Source organism: Littorina saxatilis, linkage group LG11 (assembly GCF_037325665.1).
Source record: "Littorina saxatilis isolate snail1 linkage group LG11, US_GU_Lsax_2.0, whole genome shotgun sequence".
Lineage (NCBI taxonomy): Eukaryota > Metazoa > Mollusca > Gastropoda > Littorinimorpha > Littorinidae > Littorina > Littorina saxatilis.
The window spans coordinates 21016654-21031653 of NC_090255.1; the positions used below are offsets into that span (position 1 = coordinate 21016654).

Below are 15000 nucleotides of genomic sequence, written 5' to 3' on the forward strand. Positions count from 1 at the left end.
GCCAGAGACGGTATCCATCTCCCACCCCCGTGTCACCACAGTGGCATGTAAAAGACCTTGGTCATTCTGCCACAAGTGCAGATGGCTCATACCATCTAAACACGCATACACTTGTGTATCTCATCTAAAGTTGGGTGAAAACCCGGGAACATGCCCCAATTGGCTTTGCCGTGAGGGCGTAAAACTTGAATAAGAATTGCTCTCCCATTAAGATAAAATAGTTTGGTGCCAACAAATTTTGAAGCAGATTTTAGACAGATTTTCCCTCCAAATTATGGATTCGACACGTTTAGGCAATTTCTAAAATCTCATTCGGCTGGTGTGTTGGTTTTAAAAAAAGATATAATTTAAAAAAATAAATTCGACCTGTCACAGGCAGTTCCTTAGTTTGTAACTCTAGAGAGCCCCCTCTACACTGGATGCCCCGAGTGGACAACCAATGAATAGTGAGCTTGGTGCGATCGGGGTTCAGGCTGCTGTAGAACTAGCTATCGCAATATAGACATCCGACCCCGAACCATGTCTTCATATCTTTCTCAAGTTGCACAAACTATCGGAATATACACTTCCTGACCCCACTTCATGGCTTTCCTACGTTGAACAAACTACCGCAATATTCCCTTCTAAAACCGAGTTCATGTTTTATCTCCCAAGATGCATCACTACACGACACAACACGTCACTCGCTCGGAGCCGCCGTCGTCGTGGCAGCGGCTTGGTCCTGACCCCCCGATGAACATTGACCTTGACCCTCTTGACCTTGACCGTCACCTTCCTCGTCCTTCTCCTTGGCCCCGTGTTTAAGAGTGCGCGTGAACTCTTGGTAGTCGAAGCGACCGTCCTTGATGGGAGCGCCGTGGAAGAGCTCGTCCACCATGTCCTCTGACCACCTGTCTCCCATCGTCATCAGGCACTCCTTCAGGTAGTCCTCGCCGATAAAACCTGGCACACAGGTAAGACACAGGTAAGGCACAGGTAGGTTGACTTGGTATCAATCAATCAATCAATCAATCATTTAAATCAGTCAGTCAGTCAGTCAGTCAGTCAGTCATTCTGTTGTCTCTACAGTATTTGATGAAAGGGGAACTGTCCCATAGTCATCAGACACTCTTTCGTGTAGTCCTCGCCGAAAACAAACTCGCACGCAACACACCCCTTGTTATCAATGGATCAATCAATCAATAAACCAATCAAACAACCAATCGATCAATCAATCAATTATTCAATCAATAAATCAATCAATTCATTGGTCAATCAATCAATGGATTAAGGAATGCATGAACCAATCTCCTGTCTCAAACGTTTTATATCTGAAAAAATATGTTCATTGAAACAGTTGATTAAAACAGTTAAGATTTGAACGATGTCGCGTGAAAGAGGCGATTCAAAGGGAGGCAAACGCTGCAAAACGCACTTCCATTACAAGGGCTTATCTCCCGTACACATGCACACTCTGAAGAGAAGTTGGTGTATGCGCATGCGTGCATGTATTTACGCATACTTTCTTTCTTCTCTATCATCTATTTTCACTTTCCTCAGCCCAGGGTCACCTTTTTCAAACTTACTACTTCCTCTAAAAGATGTACGATTGAAGAATTACATGCTACATGGGAGATAAACGTTGCAAAATACAAGTCCCCGATAAGGGTTCGATTCTCTCCCCTGTACATGTAGGTCATTAATTTTATAGCTACGATGTTGTGGTAGCGCTGAGCGTTTATTAAATCCCATTTCTGCGCAACAAAGCAGGCGAATTTTGTAATAAACTGCAGCAACGCATTTTGAGGCAAACTCCTTTTCAAATCTTAACCAACTTGCGGTAAGTGACTGCATGCAATCTATACAACCCGTCATAAAATACTTGGCACATACGCTCGTGTACAGATCTTTGTGTTGACGCTGTTTATGTTACAACCCATTATACCCTGAGACTGGAAAGGCCATTCACTCCCCTATCATATATAGCTAACAGATTGGTTTTGCATGAGGTAGTATCTATACAGTAGAACAGACAGCACCGCCACCCCCGAAAATAAAATTCACAAAAGCAAGGTTTCCCTTGTTACAATCGACAAAATTAATATTCAGAACACATATAACTGAACAAGTTTTGCATGTTAGTGAAAAGAACAATCAAGTTTTTATGCAGACATGGGATAGCATTAGGGCAATTAACCATACCACACACAGAAATGGACCTAGTGTATGAGAGGGAGGGGTTTCCAAAATAAGACAGGGGTACAGGGGCTGGACCTAGTGTATGACAGGAGGGTTTTTAAAATGAGGCAGGGTACAGGGGCTGGCCAGGTGTGGGGTGTGGGGTGCCTTGCCTCCCAGATGCTGTTGAAATTAAGCATTTCAAAATACCGCATAATCGCCTGCGTGGTTGCAATTTAAAAAAAAAAGAAAAGCAAATACTTTGTACGACTCCCCTCCATGTCCCATTACACTCACTAAATTACAGTGCTTTAAAGTCATCCGACTGGAACTCTAAGACTCTCCTGAACACACACACACACACACACACACACACACACACACACACCCCACACACACAGACAGAAACACACACACCATACCACCCCCCCCCCCCCCGCACCCCACACAAACACGTACCAGCATTTTTCTCATCGAAGCAGGCGAAGGCGTTCTTGATGACGTCCTCGGGGTCTGTGCCGTTGAGCTTCTCGCCGAAGAGCGTGAGGAACATGGTGAAGTTGATGGGGCCGGGCGCCATGTTGATCATCACGTCAAGCTCCTCCTCCGTCGGGTTCTTGCCCAGTGACGTGTACATCTCGAACAGGTCGTCTTTGTCCACGTAGCCGTCACGATTCTGGTCGATCATGTTGAACGCCTCCTGTGGATACAGAATGAATGAATGAAGAGAATGATAGCAGGCCCCCTCCCCTCTCTCGATCTTTGTCTGTGTCTAAACCTTTACCCCCCACCCCAATCCCAGACATACCCCCGCGTCTGTCTCCTCCCTCCCTTTGTCTCACCCCCTTTCTTTTTCACTCACACCCCCCACCCCCTTCTCTCTCTCACTCCTGTATTCGTCCCTGGTTGAATGTTGCAAATACACTAGATGTATTTCGCTGGGTTCGCTTCTTCTTTTTCTCTCTTTCTCTGTATTTTGCTCAACCTCTTTATACCCCTCCCCCCCCCCCCCTTGTCTGTCTCATCCTCTCTCTCTCTCTCTCTCTCTCTCTCTCTCTCTCTCTCTCTCTCTCTCTCTCTCTCTTGACAACCCTCGTAAAATAAAATTTGATTTGATTTGATTTGATTTGATCTCTCTCTCCGACTTTCGGTCTTTCACTTGCCAGCTCGAATCCCCTGAGCCCTCGCATTGTCACAGTCTTCTTCTTTCTCTCTCTCTCTGTCTCTCTCGATCTCTCTCTCTCAATATCCCCCCCTCTCTCTCTCTCTCTCTCTCTCTCTCTCTCTCTCTCTCTCTCGGGGGTCAAGGTCGACCACGAATGGCGCAGGAGGGAAAAATGTTCACAGTGCAGACAAGATGGATATTTTTCAAGTTCAAAGTGGCTATATCAAAGTTTGAGTCTCCAGAACTATACAAGTGAAAGTCTAAAGTGATTGTGTGCAGAAATTTACTGAAAATGATTGAGGTAGGACTTTGGAGGGCCAGTATTGGTCGTTTTCATTTGGCTTGTGTGGCAAAACATTTCTTGAACCAGCTTCGTGCTCATCCCGTGTATGGTGACAGTTCTGAAATCAGTGTCAGCGACGTGTGCATTACTTGGGGATGCCTTGTTTTTCTTGCGAACATCGTGTGCTGCTTCAAAGATGTTGCGGAAAGTGCTTTTAGTACGCCATTCCCACCCCTGGGAACTGTGACTTATAATTCGTCAACAGTGACTGGCCATTTGTCAGTGCCAAGCGATGACCTTGTACACCTGTCACCGATGGCGGTGACCTTTCCGCACGCGCAGCACGCGCCATCTTTGTGCCTGGCAGTGATTGCCTTCGCGATACGACGCTTGAGATTGAGCAATGATGTAGAGGAAAACCCTGGGCCTGCTGTCAGTGGCAGTAGCGAAAGTAGTGGTGGTGGTGCGGAGTCAACTGCAGTGGCAGATAGCATCAAACACTTAGAGCAGTCGGTGCAGCAGAAGCTGGATGTCGTTCTGGCAACCATGCAAACACAGGCGGACTTTCTCAAACGACAAGAAGACATGCTTAGAAAACAAGAGACATTGATGAAGAAATTTGGGGATGAGCAAGAGACAATGAAAAAGTCCCTCAAGAAGAACGAACAGTCGATCTCCAACCTCTCCTCACAACAAGACGATCTGTATCGTGTGGTGACTAGCCTCGAGGCAGAGGTTGACAGGCTGGAGGGGTTTTCCCGTCGCAACAACGTCAAGTTTTTCGGAATACCAGAAGAAGTTGGCGACACCGATGCTGACTGTGTTGTTGCAGTGAAAAACGTTCTTGACACCTACATTCCTCAGAAGCAGTGGGAGCCTGACGTCATCGAGCGAGCGCATCGCCTCGGCAAACCCAACCCCAAGAATCCCAACCCCCGCCCTATCATTGCCAAGTTCCAACGTTGGGGCGATGCGATGCGTCTCATGAAAGACCGTGAGGCACGAAGCGACATGGAGCACGACAACCTGAGAGCGGCCCAAGATCTCACCAGACGGCAGACCCAGAAGCTGAAACAGCTGAGGGAGGAGGGGAAGACGGCCTACTACACAAACGGCAAGCTACGCTTCCATGACAACCCCAGAAACAACGATGATCGCCGTGCTGACAACCGCCGGCCGGGTGGCCCCGGTTTGTTGACAAACACCGACTCGGAGACGCCCCCTGATCACGAGGAACGTCAACCAATCAGCGAAGTAAAAATAGAGCGTGACGTCAGTGACACTCAGGGTCACAGCCGTGACACTGAAGAAAATTCCGGTCGGAATTCCGGGCAGAGTGACGCCAGAGATAAGCGTGTGACCCGCTCAGCCAATCGGCAGGGCCACAAAGACATGACATTGGGTGGCGATAGTGGAGGTGGTGGGTACTCGGCCTACATTCGCAACGTGCGTGGAACTCCCACCCGTGCAGGAAACAGCGAATAGGGGCGTGGCCAAGGCTATGACAATGCAAACAAACAAGACACACAAGCACATGACAAAAACACACCTGATGTGAACAATGTTGCAACAGCAAATAAGGACAAATTGAATACTTCTTTTTCATTTCTTTGTTGGAATATAAATGGGTTGATTGCCAAGCTAACTGACCCTGATTTTGTTGATTACATAACTTCTTTTGATGTTTGCTTTTTGTCTGAAACCTTTACTTTGCCAAGCTTTGACTTCAGTACCTATTTTAGTGATTTCATTGTTCTTCATTCACCAGGTGTGAAACTGACCAAGATGGGCCATGTTTCTGGTGGAACTGTTATGTTGATTCGTAAATGTCTGTCGGATTTTGTTGAGACTATTGATACCAAGAGTGAAAATGTTTTGTGCGTAAAACTTTCAAAAGAATTGTTTGGTTGTGAGAAAGACATGATGTTTATTGGTCTGTATAATCATCCAGTGGGCAGTGTGTACTATGATAAAAAAGATTATGATTGTACTCTAGAAATGCTAGAACAGTTTATTTTGTCTTTAATGGAAGCTGGCAGGGATGTGTACTATTTACTTGGAGGTGATTTGAACGCCCGAATAGGGGATTGGTGTCTTGAATGTGTTGATGAAGAAGATGATGATGAGGATGGTAATGTTTTTGAAAGAAAATCACAAGATGTTTTGACAAATAACTTTGGTAAAATACTGATTCAGTTTTGCTGCATGTTTCACCTTGTACCTCTGCATGGATTAGTACAACCAGGTTTCGATGATAAATTCACTTTTGTGTCTGAAAGAGGAAATAGTACTATTGATCACTTTTTGTCTTCAGTTGATTTTGTTGAATATGTAAATATGTTTTCTGTTGTCAACCGCATTGAGTCTCATCATATGCCTGTTCGGCTAGATGTGTGTGCTGCCCTAAAAATTGACGCTGATGTAGACAGTGAGAATAAGACTAGTTCAGAGAAACTGACTTGGGATTCCTCCAAAGCTAGTGTATTTTTAGATTTTCTTTCTTCACGTGAAGGTCAAACTGCCATCGATGACGCTGCTGCATGTATTGATGATAACTCTGACGCTGCCTTGACAATGTTTGTAAACACGCTTTTAGAAGCGGGTCGGTGCATGCGACGCACGGTGTTTTTTGGAGGCCGTCAGCGTCGTACGAGCCGATGGTTTGACACAGAGTGTAGGGAGGGAAAACGTGAAGTTAATAGATTACTTAGTCGGTACTCTCGCACTAGAAAGGTTGAGGATAAACTACAGTATTTGCAAAAAAGATCTGAATATCAAAATATGATAAAAGAGAAAAAGAAAGCACATAGAAAATCAGTACAAGATTCTTTACTAGAAAACAGAAAAAATCCTTCCATGTTCTGGTCAACGGTAAAGCGGTCTCGCCCAAGGGAGAGAAACCGTGCTACTATAAATATCGATGTCTGGAAAGATCACTTTGAAAACATTTTGGGACAGCACACAGCTTCAACGCCTGAACAAAACGAAAATGTAATAAATGAAGAAAGTGAGGAAGATGTACATATTTATGAATTGGATGAACAAATTTCGTTAGCTGAGGTAAAACAAGCCATTCGAAAATTAAAAGCAGGGAAAGCTTCTGGTATTGATGAAATACCAGCAGAATTTCTAAAAGCAGCTGAGGATATTGTTGCCCCTTTTCTCACTAAGTTCTTTAACCGTGTTTATGACACTGGTGTGTTTCCTAAACAATGGAGTCAGTCCGTGATAGTTCCTTTACTGAAAAAGGGTGATGTAAATAATCCTGGAAATTATAGGGGCATTTCCCTCCTGAGTACTATTAGTAAAGTTTTTACTTCCATCCTAAATAGGCGTCTGTATAAATGGGCAGAGAGTGAACACAAGATATGTGAAGAACAAGCTGGTTTTCGAAAAAACTATTCAACTATTGATCATCTTTTTACACTTGTGACTATGATTAAGAAATGTCTGTATGGACAAAGGAGAAGTAAACTGTACGTTGCTTTTATTGATTATTTGAAAGCTTTCGATTCTGTAGACAGGGATAGTTTGTGGGTCGTTCTTCAAAAAATAAAAACTTCGACGAAAATGCTCCGTATGCTACAAGGGATTTATGATTCTGTCCAGTCATGTGTAAGATGGGGCCCTGAAGTGTCTGACTTTTTTGATTGCCCTGCCGGGGTGAAACAAGGCTGCATGTTGTCTCCCCTGATTTTTTCCCTGTTAATTACTGAAGTAGCCGATAAAGTAACCTCAAATGGAAGGCATGGTGTTCAGTTTTTGCCTGGATTACAAGAAATTTTTTTGCTTCTTTTTGCTGACGATATTTGTTTGATTTCTACAACACCTGTTGGACTACAAAACCAATTGAACAATCTTGAACAAGCCTCCTCTGCCCTTGGCCTCAGTGTAAATTTAAAGAAAACAAAAGTAATGGTTTTTCGGAAAGGCGGTCATCTATCTAAGACAGAAAAATGGTTTTATCAAGGTAAACCTATGGATGTTGTAAACAGTTATAAATATTTGGGTGTCACATTGACAACAAAATTATCATTTGACATTGCTTTAGAAGAATTTGCAGGCAGAGCCAAGGGAAAAGTGGTAGAAATCATGAAAACAATGTGGAGCTTAGGTAGCATGGATGTTAGTGTATTTTTTAAATTGTTTGATGCGCTAGTAAAACCTATGCTTTTGTACGCCTCTGAAATATGGGGTATCACACGCTTTCGTTCTGTTGAATCTCCGCATTTGTTTGCTTGTAAAAGATTTTTGAATGTTTTACCAAGAACTCCAAACGCGATGGCATATGGAGAACTCGGTCGTTTCCCTTTATTCATTGACAGTACTGTCAGTGTTATCAGGTACTGGCTAAAGCTGCAGAACATGTTTTTGGTTAGATTACCTAGACAAGCGTACGAGATGGATAAAAAAAGATTTTCAAGGTTACCCGGAAATGAGGTTGATTTGCAAAATTGGGCTTGCTCGGTAAAGCGTTGTTTGGATATGTGTGGGTTTTCCTTTGTATGGCTGAATGGTGGTGTTGTTCATGAAAAAGCTTTTCTGCGTGCGTTTAGGCAGCGTTTGATTGACTGCTATAAGCAGGAATGGTTTGGTAAGATAATGGAAAGTGATAGATTTTTCAACGTATAGTTCGTTCAAGTCTTTATTGCAGCCGGAAAAATACCTAACAGATATCACACTTACTAAATTTAGAAACATTTTTGTCAAACTACGCCTAGGTATTATTGACCTGAATGGAAACAAACGCTATAGTGCTGTACCAAACACGTGCCCGTTTTGTCCTGCTGTGGAAAACGAAATACATTTTCTGCTACATTGCCCAAAATACCAGGATCTACGTGTAAAATATATTTTGAAATATTTCACTGACAATGTACATGTACCACCCTTGATTTTTCTGCTACAAAATGAGAGTATATACATTAATAGAGCTGTAGCCATGTATTGTTATTATGCCATGAAAACACGTGATGAAGAAATTTCAAACAGGCAATTGTTGCTATGACTGATACTTTGAGACAAAATTTGTAAATTTTCGTGCCACGATATATATTTCTCTTGTTTCTGTACAACCATGAAATTTTGTTGTGGATTTTTATTCCTATTTTTTCCTGTGTCTTTTGTAAACCCCCATGCGTATATGCCGGTGGCCTCGCATTAAATTTCCTGAGTTCTCTCTCTCTCTCTCTCTCTCTCTCTCTCTCTCTCTCTCTCTCTCTCTCTCTCTCTCTCTCTCTCAAAGGAACTCTACATGCTGTTTCTCTTGGAAACCAGTAAATAATTTTGTGATAATATTACATCATTGCTTGATATTCATAATGCATTTTGAAATGTCTTTTTAATTTTTTGACATGTTAATTATATAAGTTGTATTGTAATTAACTTAACTTCTATTTCTTCTTGTTATTAATCGAGTTACCCTCAATGGGCGAGGGCCGGATAAATAAAATCATGTATAGGGGAAGGGCTCCTAATATGGACCGGCTCCTAATATGGACCACCTCCTGTTCTGACAAACTAACGGCGCTAGAGCGCTCAAAAAAGTTTTATCCGCTGTATTCACCTTCTCTGGATAACTTGCACATGTCAAAACAGTTGCAGAATCACAAATCTCAAAACCGTTAGGCTTTTTCTCTTTGTTTCCCTTTTGGCAGCGTTCACTCTAAATATGCCGCCTAAAACGGACTCGTTTCTGTCCACAGCCAAAGTTTTTATCACACAAAAAGTGCTATATATATATATATATGACAGCTAAGACCGTATTTGTTACATTTTAGCAGTGTTGACCCCGAGTTTCCACTGCAAACAAAAAATAATAGCAAAATCTCAAAGTATGTGCGAGTCCCCAAATATGGACCACCTTCAACAAATCGAAGAAAATAAAAGCTAAAGGCTATTTTCATTAATTCATTAAGAAGCTTGCTGGAAATAACCTATAACTAGCCCTCGAGATATAAAAAAAATATAACAAAAAGTCTTCTTTTCGTGGAAGTTGATAATTTCACTTATTTTCACTCTGTTTTTGATAAGCTTCTTTAGTTTCCTGGTGTGCTTTAAATAATGCTCTCATCAACCCGAAACAGATAAATCTAAAACATATTTTAATTAGTCTGACTTGTACACTAAGTTGTATCATGTTATTTTGAAGTATTGGAGGCTTTTTACAGTGATTCGTAAAGGCCGTTTCACTGGTCCATATTAGGCGCCCAGGCTCCTAATACAAGTATGGACCATTTGTGATTATTTCTGTATTTAATTTTTGCTTCACTCTAAATATGCCTAACGGTTAACCTAAGAGAGAAGGATTACCAAACACAAAATGAAACTTCTTCGCAAGAAAACAAGCTAGTTATCAGCATGAAACAAAAAGTGGTCCATATTAGGAGCCCTTCCCTTACATTGCTTATTCTGTTACCCTCGATTAATAAATAAAGTTCAAAGCTCTCTCTCTCCCCCCCAATCTATCTGCTTACCTTGAACTCCTGTATCTGTCCCTGGTTGAACATGGCGAATACATTGGACGTGTATCGCTGAGTTCGGGTCCTCTGCTTCTTCTTGGAGCGTGTACTCGACATCTTGCTGTCTTTTTCCTCTGAAATGTCAATTCACAAAGTAGCAAGAAACCCCGATCCAATGCAAACATTTAGAACAGCAATAATTCGCTGCCAACAGCCACAAAATACTGCGCGACGGAGATTTCGGGTTGGTAAAAGACTTGTTCAAAATCTTCAGCTAAGGCCACGCCTTCTTTTTTTTCTCTCCCTCAAAGCGCTTGCGTCAGTAATACGAAACACTGATGACGTAAGTATTAATAAGTTAATCGTTCTGTTTTCGTCATACACGCGGACAGTCGGTCTCCTTGTCTCTTGGTTGTTCGCGATTATGTTGGGACATTTCATTAAACAACGATATTCCACATTTGCTGCATGGTAAATAAATGCAAAACAATCTTTGTTCATTGCTTATGTTTGAACTGTTACTGTCGACACGATAGGGGAAAGGCTCCTAATATGGACCACTTGTGATTTTTTCTGTATCTAATTTTTGCTGAAGGTCTATCAAAACTATTTCACTTTAATTAGGCCAAACTGTTAAACTAAGAGAGAAGGACTACCAACCACAAAATGAAACTTCTTCGCAAGAAAACAAGCTAGTTATCAGCAAAAAAGTGGTCCATATTAGGGGCCCTTCCTCTACTTCAGTGAGAGATAGGACTTAGGCTATGTAGGAAAAATTCTGCCTACCCACCGCCCTTATCGTTGTTGTTCTCTTTCGCAGAAATAGACAATATTTCTCGTAAAGAAATATCTTTTATATCAGGTATTAACTTGGTTTTTTTCCCACTACAAGAACATACTGCTGACCTGTATTCCTAACTGGGATACACAGCTTGTAATAGGCCCAGAGTGAATTCACTTACTGACTTAGGCTAGTAGTGAATTATACGGAAGTCTGTGTTTTTCTTTCTTTCTTTCCTTCTGTCTTTCTTATTTTCTTTCTTTGATTTCGTATGCTGAAGAAAAAAAAAACGCGTTTAGATGAAGGTCACATATTGGCACTTCAAGTAGGCCAACTAGGTTGATATTCACAGTTGAATGAACGTAATGTTTCAGGCGCCTGTGCAGAGGTGCCATCCTTACTTCAACATCAATCTCCACTATCTGCCTGAGATAACTTTGAAGTGACAAACTTTTTCTTTTTTTATCGTTTTGCACGCTTCGTCGGCACATAATGCTGTAAAACTGAAAACGGCTTATATTATAATTACCTTGTTGTTGGGACACCAAAAAAGCCCAACAAATATGAACACCAGACAAAAGCCCAGTCCAAGTAGCCTAGTAGGCTGGTCACTTTACAAAAAAGTTTAAAAGTTTGAGACGGCATATGCGAAGAAGAAACACAAAATACTCACAACGATAGAAAAGTATCAATCAAAGAAATCCAAAGTTGTTGACAAGGCTTCAGGAATTTGCGATCACGTCCAAAGTGCTCAACAGATTCTGATACGTAAAACGGCTACCGACCAAGCCCAAACTTTCCAAAATGGCCGAGGCTTGTCTGAGACTGAGAGCGCCTGCTTTGAGCGATAAGGTAAAGGTAGGTAGGCGAGAGGAAAGAAAGAGGGGGCAGTGCTACACACAAGGGAAGAGCCACAGCATCACACAGCGCACGCAGACGCCAGCGCGTGAGTTTCACCACACACATGTGTGCGCGCTGTGCTAAAAGAACACTGACTCACTTCAGCGGTGCCGTGTGGCGAAAAATACCCCCCCTGTCTGGCATCATGCTACGGAAATAAGATGGGCGTGCTGCCCAGACCAAAGGCGCCTGGGATGTCTTCGAGTTAGGTTTGGTGCCGATTAACGTTTCCCCTGATTTTGAGTGACTGTTTGAAGAAGGGGATGGGGTGGGGGGGGGGGGGGGGGTGAATCTGGGATACACCCTGAGTCTGATGTGTTTGAAAACACCTCCGCGCAGAGGGGTTTTGCAGCCAGCGCAGTGAAGATAAAGAAGGAATTATATACTTTCGGCTCGCGCGGCAGCAAGCAGGAATGTATCATAGACAGCACTCTTTGGATGTATCTAGACTGAATGGGGCTCACACACGCAAGCACACGCACGTATATAAGCATACACAAACACGTACAGACGCACGCAAACTAACACTGCCCGCTCAAACGAATACCTACACTGACCCGCCCGTGGCGGAACTATACTGAACCAGTGCCGAGACAGACTGAAACAACTTGACTACTGACAAACAAGTAGGCCTACGAGTCAATCCGCTTACTCGCTCACTAACTAAATAATTAACTAACTAACTTTAAAAAAACCCACCTTAAAACTAAAAATAAAACTATCTAACTCACTCACTGGCTGGTTGGCCGGCCGACCGAACGCATGGGCGGGCCCGGAACGGCAAACGGACTAACTAACGCGGGCACGCGGCTGACTGGCATTACTGAGTAAGTAAATAAGTAAGTAGGAAACTGAAGAAAGTAAGTAAGTAAGTAAGTAAGTAAGTAAGTAACTAACTAAATAAGTGACTGACTGACCAACTAACTAACTTGACTAACTAACTAAATAACTTGAAGTGCCAGACTGACTGACCCGGCGTGACCGTGACCAACTAACTAACCGTAGTAATTGTACTCACAGCTAAAGATCCATGCTAGATAGTATTGCAACAAATACTGTCATAAGACTGATGGACATAACAAGATCGAGGCGTGTACAAGTACGAAACCCACAGCATAACGGTAGTTATGCAATACGGCCTCGCCTCCAAACGAGGGGCCAACTGAGAGCAGCCTATGCTAGACAGAAACAAATTAAGCCGGGATACCATACCTGATTGCGGTTCTGTAACTTCCTGTAACATACACACACACCGTGACACACACACACACACACACACACCGTGACACACACACACCGTGACACACACACAAACACACACACACCGTGACACATACATACACACACCGTCACACACACACACACACACACACACACACACACACACAGTCACACGATTCGATGACCATCACTTCATGCGACCAGTCTACTGCGACGTAATGAAAGTCGCTTGTTCATTTCAATGCTTGTTATTCTCTCAGGTGCCAGGAGAAAAGGTTCCGTACAACTCTCGCTTACTCTATTACACATGTCGTATGCATTAAGAGCGATTACTTCCCTTTGGTTATTTGATTCCTTCTTGAGTCAGTCATGTGACATAAACAATCATGTTCCAGTACCACTGTCACGTGATATAAAAAATCATGTTCCAGTACCACTGTCACGTGACATAAACAATCATGTTCCAGTACCACTGTCACGTGACATAAACAATCATGTTCCAGTACCACTGTCACGTGACATAAACAATCATGTTCCAGTACCACTGTCACGTGACATAAACAATCATGTTCCAGTACCACTGTCACGTGACATAAACAATCATGTTCCAGTACCACTGTCATTTGACATAAACAATCATGTTCCAGTACCACTGTCACGTGACATAAACAATCATGTTCCAGTACCACTGTCACGTGACATAAACAATCATGTTCCAGTACCACTGTCACGTGACATAAACAATCATGTTCCAGTACCACTGTCACGGATGTGTGCAGGCCAACACACTGGCACAATGAGACCATCCTTCAGTTTGAACACATACCTTTCTTCTTCTTCTGCGCTCGTGGGCTGAAACTCCCACGTACACTCGTGTTTTTGGTCAGAGTGGATGTTTACGTGTATGGCCGTTTATATCCCGCCATTTAGGCAGCCATACGCCGCTTTCGGAGGAAGCATGCTGGGTATTTTCGTGTTTCAATAACCCACCGAACTAGGATATGGATTACAGGATCCTTTCCGTGCGCACTGACTTGGTCTTGTGCTTGCGTGTACACACGAAGGGGGATAATTAAGGCACTAGCCGATCTGCACATAAGTTGACCTGGGAGATCGGAAAAATCTCCACCTTAACCCACCAGGCGCGGCCGGGATTCGAACCCACGACCTTCTGCTTTGGAGGCCGGCGTCTTACCACCAAGCCATTGCGCCCGTCTGAACACATATTTTTGTTGAACACAAACCAAAAATCAACACCCTCACTGCATTCTGCGCAGACTGAGATTTGTTTGCTGTATGAATGTTTCATGTTGACACTACTGGTGTTAGTTAAAAAAAAAAAAAGTCATTACAAATGTCCCACTGTTATACAGAAATAGCCAGGTCGTTGAAATGTGAGATGTGTGTGAGTGGAAGAATGCTCTTCTTCTATGTAAAAGCCTGGACAGATACGTAGTGGTTGACATGATGGCTTACATGAGTCTAGGAACCTTTCATTTGGAGCGCCTGGTGGTTTTAGCTTCAACGGGTAAAACATCGTCACGAGGACGCATTTTACTCAAACGTATTTGATGACGTCACCGGGGTGGTTAAACAGTCCACGAGTAAAGAACTAAAAGGAATTATAAACCATAGTTTTGACGTCACTTGTTGGTAGTTTGCAAGAAATGAAAATATCAAATGGTTTAGATATAATGTTAAACTAGTGGTCTGACGTCATTTAGTATGTTCACGAGTCAACAAGTATGCATCAGAAGAATAAATAAACCATGGGTTTGGCGTTATTGGGGTTGATTACTGATAAATACACCATGGGTTTGGCGTTATTGGGGTTGATTACTGATAAATACACCATGAGTTTGGCGTTATTGGGGTTGATTACTGATAAATACACCATGAGTTTGGCGTTATTGGGGTTGATTACTGATAAATACACCATGAGTTTGGCGTTATTGGGGTTGATTACTGATAAATACACCATGAGTTTGGCGTTATTGGGGTTGATTACTGATAAATACACCATGAGTTTGGC

At 42.8% G+C, this 15000-nt stretch overlaps 1 protein-coding gene across 4 annotated transcripts in view; it reads right to left on the bottom strand.

Moving 5' to 3' along the window:
* Positions 1–163: 163 nt before the first annotated feature.
* Positions 164–15000, bottom strand: part of LOC138979990 (myosin regulatory light chain 12A-like) — a 17907-nt gene continuing 3070 nt past the window's right edge. The window contains exons 3-6 of one of the 4 annotated variants that reach the window (XM_070352756.1): positions 12960–12981; positions 10082–10200; positions 2617–2857; positions 164–942 (exon numbers count right to left, since the gene is read on the bottom strand). In XM_070352756.1, coding sequence (XP_070208857.1) covers positions 680–942; positions 2617–2857; positions 10082–10200; positions 12960–12981 — 645 coding nt within the window. In that variant the 3' untranslated portion in view covers positions 164–679. Of the gene's footprint in view, positions 943–2616; positions 2858–10081; positions 10201–11520; positions 11717–12959; positions 12982–15000 lie in introns of those variants that run through there. The other 3 variants (XM_070352759.1, XM_070352757.1, XM_070352758.1) reach the window with 3 other exon arrangements.